General features: G+C 51.6%; 1 protein-coding gene across 1 annotated transcript in view; it reads left to right on the top strand.

Annotated features, from left to right (window-relative positions):
- Nucleotides 1-27,127, top strand: part of LOC142475942 (serine/threonine-protein phosphatase 2A 56 kDa regulatory subunit delta isoform-like) — a 50,685-nt gene that overhangs the window by 16,749 nt on the left and 6,809 nt on the right. Inside the window, exons 2-3 of the mRNA XM_075581605.1 lie at nucleotides 13,141-13,343; nucleotides 24,098-24,229. Coding sequence (XP_075437720.1) covers nucleotides 13,215-13,343; nucleotides 24,098-24,229 — 261 coding nt within the window. The 5' untranslated portion in view covers nucleotides 13,141-13,214. The remainder of the gene's footprint in view (nucleotides 1-13,140; nucleotides 13,344-24,097; nucleotides 24,230-27,127) is intronic.

The following is a 27,127-nucleotide window of genomic DNA, read 5'->3' as shown; positions in this document are numbered from 1 at the left end:
AGGACAGAGGATCAGACACAGCAGGGGGGGGGGGTGTATGTGTCAGGACAGAGTATCAGACACAGCAGGGGGGGGGTCAGGACAGAGGATCAGACACAGCGGGGGGGGGGTGTATGTGTCAGGACAGAGGATCAGACACAGCGGGGGGGGGGGTGTATGTGTCAGGACAGAGGATCAGACACAGTGGGGGGGGTGTATGTGTCAGGACAGAGGATCAGACACAGCGGGGGGGGGATGTATGTGTCAGGACAGAGGATCAGACACAGCGGGGGGGGTGTATGTGTCAGGACAGAGGATCAGACACAGCAGGGGGGGGGGGTGTATGTGTCAGGACAGAGGATCAGACACAGAAGGGGGGGGGGTGTATGTGTCAGGACAGAGGATCAGACACAGCAGGGGGGGGGGGGGTCAGGACAGAGGATCCGACACAGCAGGGGGGGGGGGTGTATGTGTCAGGACAGAGGATCCGACACAGCAGGGGGGGGGGTGTATGTGTCAGGACAGAGGATCAGACACAGCAGGGGGGGGGTGTATGTGTCAGGACAGAGGATCAGACACAGCAGGGGGGGGGGTGTATGTGTCAGGACAGAGGATCAGACACAGCAGGGGGGGTGTATGTGTCAGGACAGAGGATCAGACACAGCAGGGGGGGGGTCAGGACAGAGGATCCGACACAGCAGGGGGGGGGTGTATGTGTCAGGACAGAGGATCAGACACAGCAGGGGGAGGGGTGTATGTGTCAGGACAGAGGATCAGACACAGCAGGGGGGGGGTGTCAGGACAGAGGATCAGACACAGCAGGGGGGGGGGTCAGGACAGAGGATCAGACACAGCAGGGGGGGGTGTATGTGTCAGGACAGAGGATCAGACACAGTGGGGGGGGGGGTGTATGTGTCAGGACAGAGGATCAGACACAGCGGGGGGGGGGTGTATGTGTCAGGACAGAGGATCAGACACAGTGGGGGGTGTATGTGTCAGGACAGAGGATCAGACACAGCAGGGGGGGGTGTATGTGTCAGGACAGAGGATCAGACACAGTGGGGGGTGTATGTGTCAGGACAGAGGATCAGACACAGCAGGGGGGGGTCAGGACAGAGGATCAGACACAGCGGGGGGTGTATGTGTCAGGACAGAGGATCAGACACAGTGGGGGGGTGTATGTGTCAGGACAGAGGATCAGACACAGTGGGGGGTGTATGTGTCAGGACAGAGGATCAGACACAGCAGGGGGGGTGTATGTGTCAGGACAGAGGATCAGACACAGTGGGGGGGTGTATGTGTCAGGACAGAGGATCAGACACAGCAGGGGGGGGTGTATGTGTCAGGACAGAGGATCAGACACAGCGGGGGGGGGTGTATGTGTCAGGACAGAGGATCAGACACAGCGGGGGGGGGGATGTATGTGTCAGGACAGAGGATCAGACACAGCAGGTGGGTGTATGTGTCAGGACAGAGGATCAGACACAGTGGGGGGGGTGTATGTGTCAGGACAGAGGATCAGACACAGCAGGGGGGGGTGTCAGGACAGAGGATCAGACACAGCAGGGGGGGGTGTATGTGTCAGGACAGAGTATCAGACACAGCAGGGGGGGTCAGGACAGAGGATCAGACACAGCAGGGGAGGTGTATGTGTCAGGACAGAGGATCAGACACAGTGGGGGGGGGTGTATGTGTCAGGACAGAGGATCAGACACAGCAGGGGGGGGTGTCAGGACAGAGGATCAGACACAGCAGGGGGGGGGTGTATGTGTCAGGACAGAGTATCAGACACAGCAGGGGGGGGTCAGGACAGAGGATCAGACACAGCAGGGGGGGTGTATGTGTCAGGACAGAGGATCAGACACAGTGGGGGGGGTGTATGTGTCAGGACAGAGGATCAGACACAGCGGGGGGGATGTATGTGTCAGGACAGAGGATCAGACACAGCGGGGGGGGGTGTATGTGTCAGGACAGAGGATCAGACACAGTGGGTGGGGTGTATGTGTCAGGACAGAGGATCAGACACAGTGGGGGGGCGGTGTATATGTCAGGACAGAGGATCAGACACAGCAGGGGGGGGTGTATGTCAGGACAGAGGATCAGACACAGTGGGGGGGTGTATGTGTCAGGACAGAGGATCAGACACAGCAGGGGGGTGTATGTGTCAGGACAGAGGATCAGACAGCAGGGGGGGTGTATGTGTCAGGACAGAGGATCAGACACAGTGGGGGGGGGGTGTATGTGTCAGGACAGAGGATCAGACACAGCAGGGGGGGGTGTCAGGACAGAGGATCAGACACAGCAGGAGGGGGGTCAGGACAGAGGATCAGACACAGCAGGGGGGGTGTATGTGTCAGGACAGAGGATCAGACACAGTGGGGGGGGGGTGTATGTGTCAGGACAGAGGATCAGACACAGCGGGGGGGGTGTGTATGTGTCAGGACAGAGGATCAGACACAGTGGGGGGGGTGTATGTGTCAGGACAGAGGATCAGACACAGCGGGGGGGGGATGTATGTGTCAGGACAGAGGATCAGACACAGCGGGGGGGGGGTGTATGTGTCAGGACAGAGGATCAGACACAGCAGGGGGGGGGTGTATGTGTCAGGACAGAGGATCAGACACAGCAGGGGGGGGGGTGTATGTGTCAGGACAGAGGATCAGACACAGCAGGGGGGTGGGTCAGGACAGAGGATCCGACACAGCAGGGGGGGGGGGGTGTATGTGTCAGGACAGAGGATCCGACACAGCAGGGGGGGGGGTGTATGTGTCAGGACAGAGGATCAGACACAGCAGGGGGGGGGTGTATGTGTCAGGACAGAGGATCAGACACAGCAGGGGGGGGGGTGTATGTGTCAGGACAGAGGATCAGACACAGCAGGGGGGGGGGTCAGGACAGAGGATCCGACACAGCAGGGGGGGGGGTGTATGTGTCAGGACAGAGGATCAGACACAGTAGGGGGGGGGTGTATGTGTCAGGACAGAGGATCAGACACAGCAGGGGGGGGTGTCAGGACAGAGGATCAGACACAGCAGGGGGGGGGGTCAGGACAGAGGATCAGACACAGCAGGGGGGGTTTATGTGTCAGGACAGAGGATCAGACACAGTGGGGGGGGTGTATGTGTCAGGACAGAGGATCAGACACAGCAGGGGGGGGGGTATGTGTCAGGACAGAGGATCAGACACAGCAGGGGGGGGTGTATGTGTCAGGACAGAGGATCAGACACAGCGGGGGGGGGTGTATGTGTCAGGACAGAGGATCAGACACAGTGGGGGGGGGGGGTGTATGTGTCAGGACAGAGGATCAGACACAGCAGGGGGGGGGTGTATGTGTCAGGACAGAGGATCAGACACAGTGGGGGGGTGTATGTGTCAGGACAGAGTATCAGACACAGCAGGGGGGGTGTATGTGTCAGGACAGAGGATCAGACACAGCAGGGGGGGGTGTATGTGTCAGGACAGAGGATCAGACACAGTGGGGGGGTGTATGTGTCAGGACAGAGGATCAGACACAGTGGGGGGGGGGCGGTGTATGTGTCAGGACAGAGGATCAGACACAGCAGGGGGGGGTGTATGTGTCAGGACAGAGGATCAGACACAGTGGGGGGGTGTATGTGTCAGGACAGAGGATCAGACACAGCAGGGGGGTGTATGTGTCAGGACAGAGGATCAGACACAGCGGGGGGGTGTATGTGTCAGGACAGAGGATCAGACAGCAGGGGGGGTGTATGTGTCAGGACAGAGGATCAGACACAGTGGGGGGGGGGGTGTATGTGTCAGGACAGAGGATCAGACACAGCAGGGGGGGTGTCAGGACAGAGGATCAGACACAGCAGGGGGGGGGGTGTATGTGTCAGGACAGAGTATCAGACACAGCAGGGGGGGGGTCAGGACAGAGGATCAGACACAGCGGGGGGGGGGGTGTATGTGTCAGGACAGAGGATCAGACACAGCGGGGGGGGGTGTATGTGTCAGGACAGAGGATCAGACACAGTGGGGGGGGGTGTATGTGTCAGGACAGAGGATCAGACACAGCGGGGGGGGGATGTATGTGTCAGGACAGAGGATCAGACACAGCGGGGGGGGTGTATGTGTCAGGACAGAGGATCAGACACAGCAGGGGGGGGGGTGTATGTGTCAGGACAGAGGATCAGACACAGAAGGGGGGGGGGTGTATGTGTCAGGACAGAGGATCAGACACAGCAGGGGGGGGGGGGTCAGGACAGAGGATCCGACACAGCAGGGGGGGGGGGGGGTGTATGTGTCAGGACAGAGGATCCGACACAGCAGGGGGGGGGGTGTATGTGTCAGGACAGAGGATCAGACACAGCAGGGGGGGGGTGTATGTGTCAGGACAGAGGATCAGACACAGCAGGGGGGGGGGTGTATGTGTCAGGACAGAGGATCAGACACAGCAGGGGGGGTGTATGTGTCAGGACAGAGGATCAGACACAGCAGGGGGGGGGGTCAGGACAGAGGATCCGACACAGCAGGGGGGGGGTGTATGTGTCAGGACAGAGGATCAGACACAGCAGGGGGAGGGGTGTATGTGTCAGGACAGAGGATCAGACACAGCAGGGGGGGGGGGTGTCAGGACAGAGGATCAGACACAGCAGGGGGGGGGGGTCAGGACAGAGGATCAGACACAGCAGGGGGGGGTGTATGTGTCAGGACAGAGGATCAGACACAGTGGGGGGGGGGGTGTATGTGTCAGGACAGAGGATCAGACACAGCGGGGGGGGGTGTATGTGTCAGGACAGAGGATCAGACACAGTGGGGGGTGTATGTGTCAGGACAGAGGATCAGACACAGCAGGGGGGGTGTGTATGTGTCAGGACAGAGGATCAGACACGGTGGGGGGTGTATGTGTCAGGACAGAGGATCAGACACAGCAGGGGGGGGTCAGGACAGAGGATCAGACACAGCGGGGGGGTGTATGTGTCAGGACAGAGGATCAGACACAGTGGGGGGGTGTATGTGTCAGGACAGAGGATCAGACACAGTGGGGGGGTGTATGTGTCAGGACAGAGGATCAGACACAGCAGGGGGGGTGTATGTGTCAGGACAGAGGATCAGACACAGTGGGGGGGTGTATGTGTCAGGACAGAGGATCAGACACAGCAGGGGGGGGTGTATGTGTCAGGACAGAGGATCAGACACAGCGGGGGGGTGTATGTGTCAGGACAGAGGATCAGACACAGCGGGGGGGGGGTGTATGTGTCAGGACAGAGGATCAGACACAGCAGGGGGGGGGTGTATGTGTCAGGACAGAGGATCAGACACAGCAGGGGGGGGGGTCAGGACAGAGGATCCGACACAGCAGGGGGGGGGGTCAGGACAGAGGATCCGACACAGCAGGGGGGGGGGGTGTATGTGTCAGGACAGAGGATCCGACACAGCAGGGGGGGGGGTGTATGTGTCAGGACAGAGGATCAGACACAGCAGGGGGGGGGTGTATGTGTCAGGACAGAGGATCAGACACAGCAGGGGGGGGGGTGTATGTGTCAGGACAGAGGATCAGACACAGCAGGGGGGGGGGGTCAGGACAGAGGATCCGACACAGCAGGGGGGGGGGGTGTATGTGTCAGGACAGAGGATCAGACACAGCAGGGGGGGGGTGTATGTGTCAGGACAGAGGATCAGACACAGCAGGGGGGGGTGTCAGGACAGAGGATCAGACACAGCAGGGGGGGGGATCAGGACAGAGGATCAGACACAGCAGGGGGGGGTTTATGTGTCAGGACAGAGGATCAGACACAGTGGGGGGGGGTGTATGTGTCAGGACAGAGGATCAGACACAGTGGGGGGGGGTGTATGTGTCAGGACAGAGGATCAGACACAGTGGGGGGGGGGGTGTATGTGTCAGGACAGAGGATCAGACACAGCGGGGGGGGGGGGGTGTGTATGTGTCAGGACAGAGGATCAGACACAGCAGGGGGGGGGGGTGTATGTGTCAGGACAGAGGATCAGACACAGTGGGGGGTGTATGTGTCAGGACAGAGGATCAGACACAGCAGGGGGGGGTCAGGACAGAGGATCAGACACAGCGGGGGGGTGTATGTGTCAGGACAGAGGATCAGACACAGTGGGGGGGTGTATGTGTCAGGACAGAGGATCAGACACAGTGGGGGGGTGTATGTGTCAGGACAGAGGATCAGACACAGCAGGGGGGGTGTATGTGTCAGGACAGAGGATCAGACACAGTGGGGGGGTGTATGTGTCAGGACAGAGGATCAGACACAGCGGGGGGGGATGTATGTGTCAGGACAGAGGATCAGACACAGCAGGGGGGGTGTATGTGTCAGGACAGAGGATCAGACACAGCAGGGGGGTGTATGTGTCAGGACAGAGGATCAGACACAGCGGGGGGGTGTATGTCTCAGGACAGAGGATCAGACACAGCGGGGGGTGTATGTGTCAGGACAGAGGATCAGACACAGTGGGGGGGTGTATGTGTCAGGACAGAGGATCAGACACAGTGGGGGGGTGTATGTCAGGACAGAGGATCAGACACAGCAGGGGGGGGTGTATGTCTCAGGACAGAGGATCAGACACGGGGGGGTGTATGTGTCAGGACAGAGGATCAGACACAGCAGGGGGGGGGTGTCAGGACAGAGGATCAGACACAGCAGGGGGGGCGGTGTATGTGTCAGGACAGAGGATCAGACACAGCAGGGGTGGGGTGTCAGGACAGAGGATCAGACACAGCAGGGGGGGGTGTATGTGTCAGGACAGAGGATCAGACACAGTGGGGGGGTGTATGTGTCAGGACAGAGGATCAGACACAGCAGGTGGGGTGTATGTGTCAGGACAGAGGATCGGACACAGCAGGGGGGTGTATGTGTCAGGACAGAGGATCAGACACAACGGGGGGGGGGGGGGGTATGTGTCAGGACAGAGAATTAGACACAGCAGGGGGGGGTGTATGTGTCAGGACAGAGGATCAGACACAGTGGGGGGGGTATGTGTCAGGACAGAGGATCAGACACAGCAGGGGGGGGTGTACGTGTCAGGACAGAGGATCGGACACAGCAGGGGGGTGTATGTGTCAGGACAGAGAATCAGACACAACGGGGGGGGGGTATGTGTCAGGACAGAGGATCAGACACAGCAGGGGGGGGGTGTATGTGTCAGGACAGAGGATCGGACACAGCAGGGGGGTGTATGTGTCAGGACAGAGAATTAGACACAGCAGGGGGGGTGTATGTGTCAGGACAGAGGATCAGACACAGTGGGGGGGGGGGGGGTGTATGTGTCAGGACAGAGGATCGGATACAGCAGGGGGGGGTGTATGTGTCAGGACAGAGGATCAGACACAGCAGGGGGGGGTGTATGTGTCAGGACAGAGGATCGGACACAGCAGGGGGGGGTGTATGTGTCAGGACAGAGGATCAGACACAGCAGGGGGGGGTGTATGTGTCAGGACAGAGGATCAGACACAGCGGGGGGGTGTATGTGTCAGGACAGAGGATCAGACACAGTGGGGGGGTGTATGTGTCAGGACAGAGGATCAGACACAGCAGGGGGGGGTGTATGTGTCAGGACAGAAGATCAGACACAGCAGGGGGGGGTGTATGTGTCAGGACAGAGGATCAGACACAGTGGGGTGGGTGTATGTGTCAGGACAGAGGATCAGACACAGCAGGGGGGGGGGTCAGGACAGAGGATCAGACACAGCAGGGGGGGGTGTATGTGTCAGGACAGAGGATCAGACACAGTGGGGGGGGGTGTATGTGTCAGGACAGAGGATCAGACACAGTGGGGGGGGGGGTGTATGTGTCAGGACAGAGGATCAGACACAGCGGGGGTTGGGTGTATGTGTCAGGACAGAGAATTAGACACAGCAGGGGGGGTGTATGTGTCAGGACAGAGGATCAGACACAGTGGGGGGGGGGGGGGGTGTATGTGTCAGGACAGAGGATCGGATACAGCAGGGGGGGGTGTATGTGTCAGGACAGAGGATCAGACACAGCAGGGGGGGGGTGTATGTGTCAGGACAGAGGATCGGACACAGCAGGGGGGGTTGTATGTGTCAGGACAGAGGATCAGACACAGCAGGGGGGGGTGTATGTGTCAGGACAGAGGATCAGACACAGCGGGGGGGGTGTATGTGTCAGGACAGAGGATCAGACACAGTGGGGGGGGTGTATGTGTCAGGACAGAGGATCAGACACAGCAGGGGGGGGTGTATGTGTCAGGACAGAGGATCAGACACAGCAGGGGGGGGTGTATGTGTCAGGACAGAGGATCAGACACAGCAGGGGGGGGTGTATGTGTCAGGACAGGATCAGACACAGCAGGGGGGGGGGTGTATGTGTCAGGACAGAGGATCAGACACAGCAGGGGGGGGGTGTATGTGTCAGGACAGAGGATCAGACACAGCAGGGGGGGGGTGTATGTGTCAAGACAGAGGATCAGACACAGCAGGGGGGGGGTGTAAGTGTCAGGACAGAGGATCAGACACAGCAGGGGGGGGGGGGTCAGGACAGAGGATCCGACACAGCAGGGGGGGGGGGTGTATGTGTCAGGACAGAGGATCAGACACAGCAGGGGGGGGGGGGGTGTATGTGTCAGGACAGAGGATCAGACACAGCAGGGGGGGGGGTCAGGACAGAGGATCAGACACAGCAGGGGGGGGTGTATGTGTCAGGACAGAGGATCAGACACAGTGGGGGGGGGGGTGTATGTGTCAGGACAGAGGATCAGACACAGTGGGGGGGGGGTGTATGTGTCAGGACAGAGGATCAGACACAGCGGGGGGGGGGTGTATGTGTCAGGACAGAGGATCAGACACAGCAGGGGGGGGGTGTATGTGTCAGGACAGAGGATCAGACACAGTGGGGGGTGTATGTGTCAGGACAGAGGATCAGACACAGCAGGGGGGGGGTCAGGACAGAGGATCAGACACAGCGGGGGGGGTGTATGTGTCAGGACAGAGGATCAGACACAGTGGGGGGGTGTATGTGTCAGGACAGAGGATCAGACACAGTGGGGGGGTGTATGTGTCAGGACAGAGGATCAGACACAGCAGGGGGGGTGTATGTGTCAGGACAGAGGATCAGACACAGTGGGGGGGTGTATGTGTCAGGACAGAGGATCAGACACAGCGGGGGGGATGTATGTGTCAGGACAGAGGATCAGACACAGCAGGGGGGGGGTGTATGTGTCAGGACAGAGGATCAGACACAGCGGGGGGGGGGTGTATGTGTCAGGACAGAGGATCAGACACAGCGGGGGGGTGTATGTGTCAGGACAGAGGATCAGACACAGTGGGGGGGGGGTGTATCTGTCAGGACAGAGGATCAGACACAGTGGGGGGGTGTATGTGTCAGGACAGAGGATCAGACACAGCAGGGGGGGGTGTATGTCTCAGGACAGAGGATCAGACACAGTGGGGGGGTGTATGTGTCAGGACAGAGGATCAGACACAACAGGGGGGGGGTGTCAGGACAGAGGATCAGACACAGCAGGGGGGGCGGTGTATGTGTCAGGACAGAGGATCAGACACAGCAGGGATGGGGTGTCAGGACAGAGGATCAGACACAGCAGGGGGGGGGTGTATGTGTCAGGACAGAGGATCAGACACAGTGGGGGGGTGTATGTGTCAGGACAGAGGATCAGACACAGAAGGGGGGGGTGTATGTGTCAGGACAGAGAATCAGACAGAGTGGGGGGGTGTATGTGTCAGGACAGAGGATCAGACACAGTGGGGGTCGTGTATGTGTCAGGACAGAGGATCGGATACAGCAGGGGGGGGGTGTATGTGTCAGGACAGAGGATCAGACACAGCAGGGGGGGGTGTATGTGTCAGGACAGAGGATCGGACACAGCAGGGGGGGTGTATGTGTCAGGACAGAGGATCAGACACAACGGGGGGGGGGTATGTGTCAGGACAGAGAATTAGACACAGCAGGGGGGGGTGTATGTGTCAGGACAGAGGATCAGACACAGTGGGGGGGGGTATGTGTCAGGACAGAGGATCAGACACAGCAGGGGGGGGTGTATGTGTCAGGACAGAGGATCGGACACAGCAGGGGGTGTATGTGTCAGGACAGAGGATCAGACACAACGGGGGGGGGGGGTATGTGTCAGGACAGAGGATCAGACACACCAGGGGGGTGTATGTGTCAGGACAGAGAATTAGACACAGCAGGGGGGGTGTATGTGTCAGGACAGAGGATCAGACACTGTAGGGGGGGGTGTATGTGTCAGGACAGAGGATCGGATACAGCAGGGGGGGGGTGTATGTGTCAGGACAGAGGATCAGACACAGCAGGGGGGGGGTGTATGTGTCAGGACAGAGGATCGGACACAGCAGGGGGGGGTGTATGTGTCAGGACAGAGGATCAGACACAGCAGGGGGGGGTGTATGTGTCAGGACAGAGGATCAGACACAGCGGGGGGGTGTATGTGTCAGGACAGAGGATCAGACACAGCAGGGGGGGGTGTATGTGTCAGGACAGAGGATCAGACACAGCAGGGGGGGGTGTATGTGTCAGGACAGAGGATCAGACACAGCAGGGGGGGGTGTATGTGTCAGGACAGAGGATCAGACACAGCAGGGGGGGGTGTCAGGACAGAGGATCAGACACAGCAGGGGGGGGGGTCAGGACAGAGGATCAGACACAGCAGGGGGGGGGTGTATGTGTCAGGACAGAGGATCAGACACAGTGGGGGGGGTGTATGTGTCAGGACAGAGGATCAGACACAGTGGGGGGGGGGTGTATGTGTCAGGACAGAGGATCAGACACAGCGGGGGCTGGGTGTATGTGTCAGGACAGAGGATCAGACACAGCAGGGGGGTGTATGTGTCAGGACAGATGATCAGACACAGTGGGGGGTGTATGTGTCAGGACAGAGGATCAGACACAGCAGGGGGGGTGTATGTGTCAGGACAGAGGATCAGACACAGTGGGGGGGTGTATGTGTCAGGACAGAGGATCAGACACAGCAGGGGGGGTGTATGTGCCAGGACAGAGGATCAGACACAGTGGGGGGGTGTATGTGTCAGGACAGAGGATCAGACACAGCGGGGGGGGGATGTATGTGTCAGGACAGAGGATCAGACACAGCAGGGGGGGGTGTATGTGTCAGGACAGAGGATCAGACACAGCGGGGGGGGGTGTATGTGTCAGGACAGAGGATCAGACACAGCGGGGGGGGTGTATGTGTCAGGACAGAGGATCAGACACAGTGGGGGGTGTATGTGTCAGGACAGAGGATCAGACACAGGGGGGGGGGGTGTATGTGTCAGGACAGAGGATCAGACACAGTGGGGGGGTGTATGTGTCAGGACAGAGGATCAGACACAGCAGGGGGGGGTGTATGTCTCAGGACAGAGGATCAGACACAGGGGGGGGGGTGTATGTGTCAGGACAGAGGATCAGACACAGCAGGGGGGGGGGTGTCAGGACAGTGGATCAGACACAGCAGGGGGGGCGGTGTATGTGTCAGGACAGAGGATCAGACTCAGCAGGGGGGGGGGTGTATGTGTCAGGACAGAGGATCAGACACAGCAGGGGTGGGGTGTCAGGACAGAGGATCAGACACAGCAGGGGGGGGGGTGTATGTGTCAGGACAGAGGATCAGACACAGCGGGGGGGTGTATGTGTCAGGACAGAGGATCAGACACAGCGGGGGGGGTGTATGTGTCAGGACAGAGGATCAGACACAGCAGGGGGGGTGTATGTGTCAGGACAGAGGATCAGACACTGCCCCGAAGAGCTTACAATCTAAGAGGTATGGTGGGAGACTTACAGATACAGTAGGTGAGGGAGTAAGTGCTATAGATGGCAGAGCTTGGTCACAATGCGTGGTAGGAGTGGCTGAGTGTGGGACAGTAACCATGAGTGCAGGCTGTTGGGGTGCTTGATTTGTGGGGCGAGTTTTAGGGTTAGTCAGTATTAAAATGAGAGGGTTAACACACTTTACAGGGGATGAGATGGCAGAGAGGCGTGGGTGGGATCAGGTGTGTATGTCTGGGTTCAGGGGAGATCCCCAGCAGCAGGAAGGAGTAGATAGAGGGTGTGAATAGAGGATTTGTGGGGGTATTTTTTATTGAGGGGTAAAGCAGTTGTTGGGAGAGAGGTGTATAAATAATGGTGCAGTGGGGAGTGGGGAAGTTGGAGAGAACAGAGACATTCACAAAGGAGTGAGGAAACCGTAAACAGAAAAAGCAATAGGGAGGGCATAGTGAGATATAGGAGGAGAGAGAGTCCAGGCATGGAGGATAGGGAGGGCATAGTTAGATGCAGGAGGGAGGGCATAGTGAGGTACAGGAGGAGAGAGAGTCCAGGCATGGAGGATAGGGAGGGCATAGTGAGATGCAGGAGGGAGGGCATAGTGAGGTACAGGAGGAGAGAGAGTCCAGGCATGGAGGATAGGGAGGGCATAGTGAGATGCAGGAGGAGAGAGAGTCCAGGCATGGAGGATAGGGAGGGCATAGTGAGATACAGGGGGAGAGAGAGTCCAGGCATGGAGGATAGGGAGGGCATAGTGAGATGCAGGAGGAGAGAGAGTCCAGGCATGGAGGATAGGGAGGGCATAGTGAGATACAGGGGGAGAGAGAGTCCAGGCATGGAGGATAGGGAGGGCATAGTGAGATGCAGGAGGAGAGAGAGTCCAGGCATGGAGGATAGGGAGGGCATAGTGAGATACAGGGGGAGAGAGAGTCCAGGCATGGAGGATAGGGAGGGCATAGTGAGATACAGGGGGAGAGATTCCCAGGTATTGGGGGATAGGAAGAGAACAAAGAATCACAGCTTTTGGAAAGTTACATTCTCACAGCTGCAGAGTTGTTGTTGTTGTGCAGAGTCCCGATCATCCTCAAATCTTCCCCTCCAATTTTAACTCCCAAATTAACTCCCGGCACTTTCACTGTGACACTTAATGATGTTGCACATAGGTGTGTGACACTCTCTCCCTCTGGCAGACTGTCTCCCAGGTGAGGAGCGGGACTCTCTCTCTCCCTCTGGCAGACTGTCTCCCAGGTGAGGTGTGTGACTCTCTCTCTCCCTCTGGCAGACTGTCTCCCAGGTGAGGAGCGGGACTCTCTCTCTCCCTCTGGCAGACTGTCTCCCAGGTGAGGTGTGTGACTCTCTCTCTCCCTCTGGCAGACTGTCTCCCAGGTGAGGTGTGTGACTCTCTCTCTCCCTCTGGCAGACTGTCTCCCAGGTGAGGAGCGGGACTCTCTCTTCGTACAGAAGATCAGACAGTGCTGTGTGCTGTTTGACTTTATGTCCGACCCGCTCAGTGATCTGAAGTACAAGGAGGTGAAGAGAGCCGGGCTGAGCGAGATGGTGGAATACATCACACACAACCGAGACGTCGTGACCGACTGCATATACCCGGAGGCTGTGCAGATGGTGAGACACTGTGCGTGCGTGTGCGTGCGTGTGTGTGTGTGCGTGCGCGCGTGTGTGTGCGTGTGTGTGCGTGTGTGTGCGTGCGTGCGTGTGCGTGCGTGTGTGTGCGTGCGTGTGTGTGCGTGCGCGCGTGTGTGCGGGCGCGTGCGCGTGTGTGTATATATATATATATAACCTATATCCCACAGGGTCGAACCAGTCTCTGTGAGTGCGTTTATTGGCTTTGCATCTCATCCCAGGCTATGTTTAAAAGCTAGTGTTTGGATTGGGGTGAGCTCCCCCAAAAGTTGACATGTGCTGCAGAGTAACAAAGTCCCAGAATCAGTGATCAATAACATCAATCAGAAACATCAATATTTTGCCCAAAAGCTTCCGGACACTTAGGAGTGAGATTGATAAAGTGTAAACAATCCGAAGCTGAATCTAGCAAATAAACCCATTGAGGGAAGTTTCCTAGCGATCAATGATGAGTCAAACAGGGATGACTGGTGAGGGTCTCTCGAATGGGCGCCAGACCCCTGCTGATGTGGTCCCGCGTAGATGGCCAATACACCTGGGGCAGCTCCGTAAGGAAAGTGGTAAATCCCTCCTTCTCTTGACCCCGTCCGGGTTGGCGCGCCCCGCTTCTGCAAGCCGCCTGAAGAATAAACCTCCCTGCAGGGGCTTCTATCCCCTGATTTTTGTCCATGATTCAATAAATATATATTTTTTGCATCACCACGGACCAGCCTTTCATCTTTGTCCAGCAGTGCCTGCCGATTTTCTCTCTCCGTAGAGAAGTTTTTTCCTATGTTTAAAGCAGCATGCATTGGCTTAAGGGATTTCCATGTAATGTGGACTTGAGACAAAAGCTGTGTGCTGATTTGCATGTCATTTCCCAGAATCCCTTGCTGCAGTGGAAGCGCTGTATGCTAGGTGATAATGGTGAAAGGCGGGGTTGCAGATCTGTCTTAAGACATGTGAATGTGCTCACAAGTAATATATATATATATACACACACACACTCACTCACTCTCTCACTCTGTATATCCCCAGAGGCTGTGCAGATGGTGAGACACTGTGTTCTATGTAACTGTGTGTGTGTATATATATATACTCACACTCACTCACTCACTCTCTCACTCTGTATATCCCCAGAGGCTGTGCAGATGGTGAGACACTGTGTTCTATGTAACTGTGTGTGTGTATATATATATACTCACACTCACACTCACTCACTCACTCTCTCACTCTGTATATCCCCAGAGGCTGTGCAGATGGTGAGACACTGTGTTCTATGTAACTGTGTGTGTGTATATATATATACTCACACTCACTCACTCACTCTCTCACTCTGTATATCCCCAGAGGCTGTGCAGATGGTGAGACACTGTGTGTTCTATGTAACTGTGTGTGTGTGTATATATATATACTCACACTCACACTCACTCACTCACTCTCTCACTCTGTATATCCCCAGAGGCTGTGCAGATGGTGAGACACTGTGTGTTCTATGTAACTGTGTGTGCATATATGCATATACTATGTAACTGTGTGTGCATATATGCATATACTATGTAACTGTGTGTGCATATATGCATATACTATGTAACTGTGTGTGTATATATATGCATATACTATGTAACTGTGTGTGCATATATGCATATACTATGTAACTGTGTGTGTATATATATGCATATACTATGTAACTGTGTGTGTATATATATGCATATACTATGTAACTGTGTGTGTATATATATGCATATACTATGTAACTGTGTGTGTATATATATGCATATACTATGTAACTGTGTGTGTATATATATGCATATACTATGTAACTGTGTGTGTGTATATATATGCATATACTATGTAACTGTGTGTATATATATGCATATACTATGTAACTGTGTGTGTATATATATGCATATACTATGTAACTGTGTGTGTATATATATGCATATACTATGTAACTGTGTGTGTATATATATGCATATACTATGTAACTGTGTGTGTATATATATGCATATACTATGTAACTGTGTGTGTATATATATGCATATACTATGTAACTGTGTGTGTGTGTATATATATATGCATATACTATGTAACTGTGTGTGTATATATATATGCATATACTATGTAACTGTGTGTGTATATATATGCATATACTATGTAACTGTGTGTGTGTATATATGCATATACTATGTAACTGTGTGTGTATATATATGCATATACTATGTAACTGTGTGTGTATATATATGCATATACTATGTAACTGTGTGTGTGTGTATATATGCATATACTATGTAACTGTGTGTGTATATATATGCATATACTATGTAACTGTGTGTGTTTATATATGCATATACTATGTAACTGTGTGTGTATATATATGCATATACTATGTAACTGTGTGTGTATATATATATGCATATACTATGTAACTGTGTGTGTGTATATATGCATATACTATGTAACTGTGTGTGTGTATATATGCATATACTATGTAACTGTGTGTGTATATATATGCATATACTATGTAACTGTGTGTATATATATATGCATATACTATGTAACTGTGTGTGTATATATATGCATATACTATGTAACTGTGTGTGTATATATATGCATATACTATGTAACTGTGTGTGTATATATATGCATATACTATGTAACTGTGTGTGTATATATATATGCATATACTATGTAACTGTGTGTGTGTATATATGCATATACTATGTAACTGTGTGTGTGTATATATGCATATACTATGTAACTGTGTGTGTATATATATGCATATACTATGTAACTGTGTGTGTATATATATATGCATATACTATGTAACTGTGTGTGTATATATATGCATATACTATGTAACTGTGTGTGTATATATATGCATATACTATGTAACTGTGTGTGTATATATATGCATATACTATGTAACTGTGTGTGTATATATATGCATATACTATGTAACTGTGTGTGTATATATATATGCATATACTATGTAACTGTGTGTGTATATATATGCATATACTATGTAACTGTGTGTGTGTATATATATGCATATACTATGTAACTGTGTGTGTATATATATGCATATACTATGTAACTGTGTGTGTATATATATGCATATACTATGTAACTGTGTGTGTATATATATGCATATACTATGTAACTGTGTGTGTATATATATGCATATACTATTTAACTGTGTGTGTATATATATGCATATACTATGTAACTGTGTGTGTATATATATGCATATACTATGTAACTGTGTGTGTGTATATATATGCATATACTATGTAACTGTGTGTGTATATATATATGCATATACTATGTAACTGTGTGTGTATATATATGCATATACTATGTAACTGTGTGTGTGTATATATATGCATATACTATGTAACTGTGTGTGTATATATATGCATATACTATGTAACTGTGTGTGTATATATATGCATATACTATGTAACTGTGTGTGTATATATATGCATATACTATGTAACTGTGTGTGTATATATATGCATATACTATGTAACTGTGTGTGTATATATATGCATATACTATGTAACTGTGTGTGTATATATATGCATATACTATGTAACTGTGTGTGTATATATATGCATATACTATGTAACTGTGTGTGTATATATATGCATATACTATGTAACTGTGTGTGTATATATATGCATATACTATGTAACTGTGTGTGTATATATATATGCATATACTATGTAACTGTGTGTGTATATATATGCATATACTATGTAACTGTGTGTGTATATATATGCATATACTATGTAACTGTGTGTGTATATATATGCATATACTATGTAACTGTGTGTGTGTAATATATGCATATACTATGTAACTGTGTGTGTATATATATATGCATATACTATGTAACTGTGTGTGTATATATATGCATATACTATGTAACTGTGTGTGTATATATATGCATATACTATGTAACTGTGTGTGTATATATATATGCATATACTATGTAACTGTGTGTGTATATATATGCATATACTATGTAACTGTGTGTGTGTATATATGCATATACTATGTAACTGTGTGTGTATATATATATGCATATACTATGTAACTGTGTGTGTATATATATATGCATATACTATGTAACTGTGTGTGTATATATATGCATATACTATGTAACTGTGTGTGTATATATATGCATATACTATGTAACTGTGTGTGTATATATATGCATATACTATGTAACTGTGTGTGTATATATATGCATATACTATGTAACTGTGTGTGTATATATATGCATATACTATGTAACTGTGTGTGTATATATATGCATATACTATGTAACTGTGTGTGTATATATATGCATATACTATGTAACTGTGTGTGTGTATATATGCATATACTATGTAACTGTGTGTGTATATATATGCATATACTATGTAACTGTGTGTGTATATATATGCATATACTATGTAACTGTGTGTGTATATATATGCATATACTATGTAACTGTGTGTGTATATATATGCATATACTATGTAACTGTGTGTGTGTATATATGCATATACTATGTAACTGTGTGTGTATATATATGCATATACTATGTAACTGTGTGTGTATATATATGCATATACTATGTAACTGTGTGTGTATATATATGCATATACTATGTAACTGTGTGTGTATATATATATGCATATACTATGTAACTGTGTGTGGTATATATATGCATATACTATGTAACTGTGTGTGTATATATATGCATATACTATGTAACTGTGTGTGTATATATATGCATATACTATGTAACTGTGTGTGTATATATATGCATATACTATGTAACTGTGTGTGTAATATATATGCATATACTATGTAACTGTGTGTGTATATATATGCATATACTATGTAACTGTGTGTATATATATGCATATACTATGTAACTGTGTGTGTATATATATGCATATACTATGTAACTGTGTGTGTATATATATGCATATACTATGTAACTGTGTGTGTATATATATGCATATACTATGTAACTGTGTGTATATATATGCATATACTATGTAACTGTGTGTGTATATATATGCATATACTATGTAACTGTGTGTGTATATATATGCATATACTATGTAACTGTGTGTGTATATATATGCATATACTATGTAACTGTGTGTATATATATGCATATACTATGTAACTGTGTGTGTATATATATGCATATACTATGTAACTGTGTGTGTATATATATGCATATACTATGTAACTGTGTGTGTATATATATGCATATACTATGTAACTGTGTGTGTATATATATGCATATACTATGTAACTGTGTGTGTATATATATGCATATACTATGTAACTGTGTGTGTATATATATGCATATACTATGTAACTGTGTGTGTATATATATATGCATATACTATGTAACTGTGTGTGTATATATATGCATATACTATGTAACTGTGTGTGTATATATATTGCATATACTATGTAACTGTGTGTGTATATATATGCATATACTATGTAACTGTGTGTGTATATATATGCATATACTATGTAACTGTTGTGTGTATATATATATGCATATACTATGTAAACTGTGTGTGTATATATATGCATATACTATGTAACTGTGTGTGTATATATATGCATATACTATGTAACTGTGTGTGTATATATATGCATATACTATGTAAACTGTGTGTATATATATGCATATACTATGTAACTGTGTGTGTATATATATGCATATACTATGTAACTGTGTGTATATATATATGCATATACTATGTAACTGTGTGTGTATATATATGCATATACTATGTAACTGTGTGTGTATATATATGCATATACTATGTAACTGTGTGTGTATATATATGCATATACTATGTAACTGTGTGTGTATATATATGCATATACTATGTAACTGTGTGTGTATATATTATGCATATACTATGTAACTGTGTGTGTATATATATGCATATACTATGTAACTGTGTGTGTATATATATGCATATACTATGTAACTGTGTGTGTATATATATGCATATACTATGTAACTGTGTGTGTATATATATGCATATACTATGTAACTGTTGTGTGTATATATATGCATTATACTATGTAACTGTGTGTGTATATATATGCATATACTATGTAACTGTGTGTGTATATATATAAGCATATACTATGTAACTGTGTGTGTATATATATATATGCATAATACTATGTAACTGTGTGTGTATATATATGCATATACTATGTAACTGTGTGTGTATATATATGCATATACTATGTAACTGTGTGTGTATATATATGCATATACTATGTAACTGTGTGTGTTATATATATGCATATACTATGTAACTGTGTGTATATATATGCATATACTATGTAACTGTGTGTGTATATTATGCATATTACTATGTAACTGTGTGTGTATATATATATGCATATACTATGTAACTGTGTGTGTGTATATATGCATATACTATGTAACTGTGTGTGTATATATTATATGCATATACTATGTTAACTGTGTGTGTATATATATATGCATATACTATGTAACTGTGTGTGTATATATATGCATATTACTATGTAACTGTGTGTGTATATATATGCATATACTATGTAACTGTGTGTGTATATATATGCATATACTGTACTGGTGTGTATATATATGCATATACTATGTAACTGTGGTGTGTATATATATGCATATACTATGTAACTGTGTGTGTGTATATATATGCATATACTATGTAACTGTGTGTGTATATATATGCATATACTATGTAACTGTGTGTGTATATATATGCATATACTATGTAACTGTGTGTGTATATATATGCATATACTATGTAACTGTGTGTGTGTATATATATGCATATACTATGTAACTGTGTGTGTGTATATATATGCATATACTATGTAACTGTGTGTGTATATATATATGCATATACTATGTAACTGTGTGTGTATATATATGCATATACTATGTAACTGTGTGTGTGTATATATATGCATATACTATGTAACTGTGTGTGTATATATATGCATATACTATGTAACTGTGTGTGTATATATATGCATATACTATGTAACTGTGTGTGTATATATATGCATATACTATGTAACTGTGTGTGTGTATATATATGCATATACTATGTAACTGTGTGTGTATATATATGCATATACTATGTAACTGTGTGTGTATATATATATGCATATACTATATAACTGTGTGTATATATATATGCATATACTATGTAACTGTGTGTGTATATATATGCATATACTATGTAACTGTGTGTATATATATATGCATATACTATGTAACTGTGTGTGTATATATATGCATATACTATGTAACTGTGTGTGTATATATATGCATATACTATGTAACTGTGTGTGTATATATATGCATATACTATGTAACTGTGTGTGTATATATATGCATATACTATGTAACTGTGTGTGTATATATATGCATATACTATGTAACTGTGTGTGTATATATATGCATATACTATGTAACTGTGTGTGTATATATATGCATATACTATGTAACTGTGTGTGTGTATATATATGCATATACTATGTAACTGTGTGTGTGTATATATATGCATATACTATGTAACTGTGTGTGTATATATATGCATATACTATGTAACTGTGTGTGTATATATATGCATATACTATGTAACTGTGTGTGTATATATATGCATATACTATGTAACTGTGTGTGTGTATATATATGCATATACTATGTAACTGTGTGTATACTGTGTAGCCACGTCCCCTGCCTCCTGTGCAGGGATCTGCCCGGCTATTCGCCCGGAGCTCCGCGAGATTGGGAGTGTGGGGGCGGCCATGATGTTACGCGAGCATACGCAGTGTCAGGAGAGCGGCGGCCATCTTAGAAGGGCTCCACATATACAGCAGCGGGACTACATGTCCCAGAATCCTCAGGTGGGAGGGAAATACCACATGGGACTGTCCCAACCAATGGGACTCTGGCAGCAGGTGAAACAGGATATCCTCCGTGGGCGGAGAGCCCGTGAAGTCAGTCTAGCAGGAGCCGGCAGAGAGGACGGATGCGTCCAGGGTGCCCCTAGGCCCCAGTTAGGCCCTGAGACACCTCAAGGGCCGCATTGCAGGGAAGGCCCCAGAAAGGGACTCTTCCCTTATTAGTATTGTTGCGCCGGTGGCGGGTGACGATCTGCGACCTGGGACCAGGTGTTACGCCGGTGCTGCCCGCAGACCAGACCCGTCCCCTGTGCTGAGGTGGGACGTAGGGATACACGCACCCGCAGCAAAGGGAGCGCGTCCGGAGTGTGGTGTTAGTGTTGCCAGGCCAGGTATAGTAGGGAAGACAATACTTGCCAGTACCGGTAGTAGAGAAGGAGTAGTTATTGCCGTTGCCAAGGTCAGGGATGCCAGAAGTCACGAAGTCCAAGTAGAGCCAAAGTCGAGAGCCAGAGGGGGTAGTCGTCCAATCCGCGTCAATACCTGAGGAGTCACTGAGAGAATAGTCAAATGCTTCCATACAGAACTATGTCGAGCGACGAGTGATGGGAAGCACAGGCATAATAAGGCTGGGCAGGCCAATGGGAAAAGGGGCAGGCCTGGAGGACTGCAAGGAGTCCTCCCTGATAGGAGGGAGGTGTTACAGCCCAGCTGAGTGTAGTCATTGATTTGCATGGGACTGTGTGATGCTTGGGGGCGACGCCTCACTGCAGGAGCAGTGGTTAAAAGTGCTCTGTTAGGCGTGTGCTCTGTAAGCTGGGAATGCATGCACATAACGTCTGGGGCTGGCGTGCGTGTGTGCGTGGGCGCGCCCGGCGCTGAGTAGAGGAATCGCAGAGGGGAGTGATGCCGCGACGGCGGCAGGGCGAGGAGCCGTGGAGGCCGGTAAGGCAGGCTTGTTTTGTGTGTGCAGGGGCTCCCTGCGGGGAGGGGGTGCTCTGTGTGGGGAGCGCGGAGAACGCCGATTCCTGACACCAGGCCGCAGTACGCCAGAACACTTGTGTGAGACACTCCTGCTGGAGCTCACCCCACGAGGGGGATCGGGACCCATTAGGAGAGAGGGGAATTGTGTCGGAGGCCCAGCACACTGCGCCAAGCAGCACCTGGGTACTGGAGTACCCAGGCAGATGCCCAACGTGCACCAACATTTACCAGGGGTAGCGCTACCTCACATTTGGCTGGGATTGCTGGAACGGACACCAGGGGTTATTGGTGCCACGGCACCCTCAGTACTTTGGAAGAACCACTCCGTGTTTGGGGTCATTGCATTATGCTGTTGGTACCTGATATTGTGTGTTATCTGTGTTAGTAATCAGTAAAGATTAGTACATTGTGTGGTTATTGGTTCCTGTGAGGGGTTATCCCGCCAACGCTGGGCTCCCTCATAGGTGGAGGCGTTGCACGCAAGGAGACAAAGCTCACCCCAGGCTCCCAGAAACGGAGGCTTAGGCCTCCTGTGAGCAGACAGGTACAGCAGCACGCGTAGTTGCCCACGTAGTTCCCTTAGGCATAGGGAAAGGGGGCTACATTTGGAGGCGCTGCTAAGATTCAGACCTGGGGTGCCCAAGATAGCAGTACCAAATTTAGGGAACCATGTTCGTACCCTCCAAACAAGAGGTCCGTCAGTGGGTGGTCGATGGGGGACATCCCGCCCGCCACACCCCCACATCAAGTCTAGACCGGCCTAAGGCGGTTTCCTGGCTTAGCTGGAGCCCGGCCCTTAGGCCGAAAGTGGGATCCTACCGATGGAGCATAGTCATAGGTACTGCTGGCAAAGAATTGAGTGAAGATGAGGGCCCTCGAGCCCTGCATTTTCCGGAAGCCCTACCCACTTGTTGCCCGTTAATATACCCAGACCTACCAATACCAGTGGAGGTTTTCAGTCCTGCACCAGCACCTGAGGTACCTTTTTGGGGGCTGAAACCCCATACCCCTCCGATAGCCCCAGAAGGAACGAAGTTAGTCCAGAATAAGTCCACAGCTGCTGGTCTGACTGGCGTAGTCGCCGGGCGACCAGAGTCTCGGACTTTGGGGAAGCCATACAGCAGCTGGTGGACGGTCTAGCGCAGTCCTCGCAGTCACACAACTACCGCAAGCTAAAAGCGTTCTCCGGGATATCGCCCCCGTCCGGGAAGAAGAGTTTGGGACTTTGAGAGAACATACCCTGCAAGTGCTCAAGGAGTGGTCTTGTTCCGAAGCTGTGAAGAGGCAACAGATAGTTGAATGCCTACAGCCTCCAGCCGCCCATATTGTGAGAATGCGAGACCCCGGGGGAACCCACCGCCCAACAGTTAGTCAAATTCCTCAATCAGGTCTATAGTGCAGAGGATGATGAAGATGAACTTCTGGCTCAGTTTCGTGCTTTCCGGCAGAAGGAGGGTGAAGAGCCGTCCACGTTTGTCCGACGCCTACAACCTTCTTTGTGGGAATTGCTCTCAAAGAAAATCATTCCTGCAACAGTCGTGGATGAGTATAGATTGAAGCAACTTATGAAAGGATCTCTCCCCCCTGCACGCGTGTCTCTGGCGTGTCTCCCCCCCTGCACGCGTGTCTCTGGCGTGTCTCCCCCCCTGCACGCGTGTCTCTGGCGTGTCTCACCCCCTCCGGGCCTCTGACGCGTCTCTCCCACGTGTCTGTGTCTCAGTTCTCGGTGAACCTGTTTCGCGCACTCCCTCCTCCCCTGCGCGCGTCTCTCCCCTGCGCGTCTCTCTGACGTGCCTGTCTCTCAGTTCTCAGTGAACCTGTTTCGCGCGCTCCCTCCCTCCTCAAACCCGAGTGGTGCAGAGTTTGATCCGGAGGAAGATGAGCCGACGCTGGAGGCTGCCTGGCCCCACCTGCAGGTATCTCTCTCTGATCTCTGTGTCTTTCGCTCTCTCTGCATCGCGCGCTCTCTCTCTCTCTCTGCATTGCGCTCTCTCTGCGCGGGGGCTGTCTCTCTCTCTCTGCGCAGGGGCTGTCTCTCTGCGCGGGGGCTGTCTCTCTGCGCAGGGGCTGTCTCTCTGCGCGGGGGCTGTCTCTCTCTGCGCGGGGGCTGTCTCTCTGCGCGGGGGCTGTCTCTCTCTCTGCGCGGGGGCTGTCTCTCTCTCTGCGCGGGGGCTGTCTCTCTCTCTGCGCGGGGGCTGTCTCTCTCTGCGCGGGGGCTGTCTCTCTTTCTCTCTGCGCGGGGGCTGTCTCTCTTTCTCTCTGCGCGGGGGCTGTCTCTCTTTCTCTCTGCGCGGGGGCTGTCTCTCTTTCTCTCTGCGCGGGGGCTGTCTCTCTTTCTCTCTGCGCGGGGGCTGTCTCTCTTTCTCTCTGCGCGGGGGCTGTCTCTCTTTCTCTCTGCGCGGGGGCTGTCTCTCTCTCTCTCTCTCTGCGCGGGGGCTGTCTCTCTATGCGCGGGGGCTGTCTCTCTCTGCGCGGGGGCTGTCTCTCTCTCTCTCTGCGCGGGGGCTGTCTCTCTCTCTCTGCGCGGGGCTGTCTCTCTCTCTGCGCGGGGGCTGTCTCTCTCTGCGCGGGGGCTGTCTCTCTCTCTGCGCGGGGGCTGTCTCTCTCTCTGCGCGGGGGCTGTCTCTCTCTCTCTGCACGGGGGCTGTCTCTCTCCCTCTCTGCGCGGGGGCTGTCTCTCTCCCTCTCTGCGCGGGGGCTGTCTCTCTGCACGGGGGCTGTCTCTCTCTCTCTCTGCACGGGGGCTGTCTCTCTCTCTCTGCGCGGGGGCGGTCTCTCTCTCTGCGCGGGGGCTGTCTCTCTCTCTCTGCTCGGGGGCTCTCTCTCTCTCTGCGTGGGGGCTGTCTCTCTCTCTGCGTGGGGGCTGTCTCTCTCTCTGCGCGGGGGCTGTCTCTCTCTCTCTCTGCGCGGGGGCTGTTTCTCTCTCTCTCTGCGCGGGGGCTGTCTCTCTCTCTCTCTGCGCGGGGGCTGTCTCTCTCTCTGGGCGGGGGCTGTCTCTCTCTCTCTCTGCGCGGGGTCTGTCTCTCTCTCTCTGCGCGGGGGCTGTCTCTCTCTCTGCGCGGGGGCTGTCTCTCTCTCTGCGCGGGGGCTGTCTCTCTCTCTCTGCGCGGGGGCTGTCTCTCTCTCTCTGCGCGGGGGCTGTCTCTCTCTCTCTGCGCGGGGGCTGTCTATCTCTCTCTGCGCGGGGGCTGTCTCTCTCTCTGCGCGGGGGCTGTCTCTCTCTCTGCGCGGGGGCTGTCTCTATCTCTGCGCGGGGCTGTCTCTCTCTCTCTGCGCGGGGGCTGTCTCTCTCTCTGCGCGGGGCTGTCTCTCTCTCTCTCTGCTCGGGGGCTCTCTCTCTCTCTGCGTGGGGGCTGTCTCTCTCTCTCTGCGTGGGGGCTGTCTCTCTCTCTGGGCGGGGGCTGTCTCTCTCTCTCTCTGCGCGGGGGCTGTCTCTCTCTCTGCTCGGGGGCTCTCTCTCTCTCTGCGTGGGGGCTGTCTCTCTCTCTCTGCGTGGGGGCTGTCTCTCTCTCTCTGCGTGGGGGCTGTCTCTCTCTCTCTGCGCGGGGGCTGTTTCTCTCTCTCTGCGCGGGGGCTGTCTCTCTGCGCGGGGGCTGTCTCTCTCTGCACGGGGGCTGTCTCTCTCTCTCTGCGCGTGGGCTGTCTCTCTCTGCGCGGGGGCTGTCTCTCTCTCTCTGCGCAGGGGCTGTCTCTCTGCGCGGGGGCTGTCTCTCTCTCTCTGCGCGGGGGCTGTCTCTCTCTCTCTGCGCGGGGGCTGTCTCTCTCTCTGCGCGGGGGCTGTCTCTCTCTCTGCGCGGGGGCTGTCTCTCTCTCTCTGCGCGGGGGCTGTCTCTCTCTCTCTGCGCGGGGGCTGTCTCTCTCTCTGCGCGGGGGCTGTCTCTCTCTCTGCGCGGGGGCTGTCTCTCTCTCTGCGCGGGAGCTGTCTCTCTCTCTGCGCGGGAGCTGTCTCTCTCTCTCTGCGCGGGGGCTGTCTCTCTCTGCGCGGGGGCTGTCTCTCTCTGCGCGGGGGCTGTCCCTCTCTGCGCGGGGGCTGTCTCTCTCTCTGCGCGGGGGCTGTCTCTCTCTCTGCGCGGGGGCTGTCTCTCTCTCTGCGCGGGGGCTGTCTCTCTCTCTGCGCGGGGGCTGTCTCTCTCTCTGCGCGGGGGCTGTCTCTCTCTGCGCGGGGGCCGTCTCTCTCTCTGTGCGCGGGGGCTGTCTCTCTCTCTTTGTGCGGGGGCTGTCTCTCTCTCTCTCTGTGCGGGGGCTGTCTCTCTCTGCGCGGGGGCTGTCTCTCTCTCTCTCTGCGCGGGGCTGTCTCTCTCTCTCTCTGCGCGGGGGCTGTCTCTCTCTCTGCGCGGGGGCTGTCTCTCTCTCTCTGTGCGGGGGCTGTCTCTCTCTCTCTGTGCGGGGGCTGTCTCTCTCCGCGCGGGGGCTGTCTCTCTCTCCGCGCGGGGGCTGTCTCTCTCTGCGCGTGGGCTGTCTCTCTCTCTCTCTCTGCGCGGGGGCTGTCTCTCTCTCTCTGCGCGGGGGCTGTCTCTCTCTCTCTGCGCGGGGGCTGTCTCTCTCTCTCTCTGCGCGGGGGCTGTCTCTCTCTCTCTGCGCGGGGGCTGTCTCTCTCTCTCTCTGCGTGGGGGCTGTCTCTCTCTCTCTCTGCGCGGGGGCTGTCTCTCTCTGCGCGGGGGCTGTCTCTCTCTCTCTCTGTGCGGGGGCTGTCTCTCTCTCTCTGCGCAGGAGCTGTCTCTCTCTCTCTCTGCGCGGGGGCTGTCTCTCTCTCTCTCTGCGCGGGGGCTGTCTCTCTCTCTCTCTGCGCGGGGGCTGTCTCTCTCTCTCTCTCTCTGCGCGGGGGCTGTCTCTCT

This window comes from Ascaphus truei, unplaced genomic scaffold (genome assembly GCF_040206685.1).
Source record: "Ascaphus truei isolate aAscTru1 unplaced genomic scaffold, aAscTru1.hap1 HAP1_SCAFFOLD_1444, whole genome shotgun sequence".
Taxonomy (NCBI): domain Eukaryota; kingdom Metazoa; phylum Chordata; class Amphibia; order Anura; family Ascaphidae; genus Ascaphus; species Ascaphus truei.
This window is presented reverse-complemented; position numbering and strand designations above follow the sequence as displayed.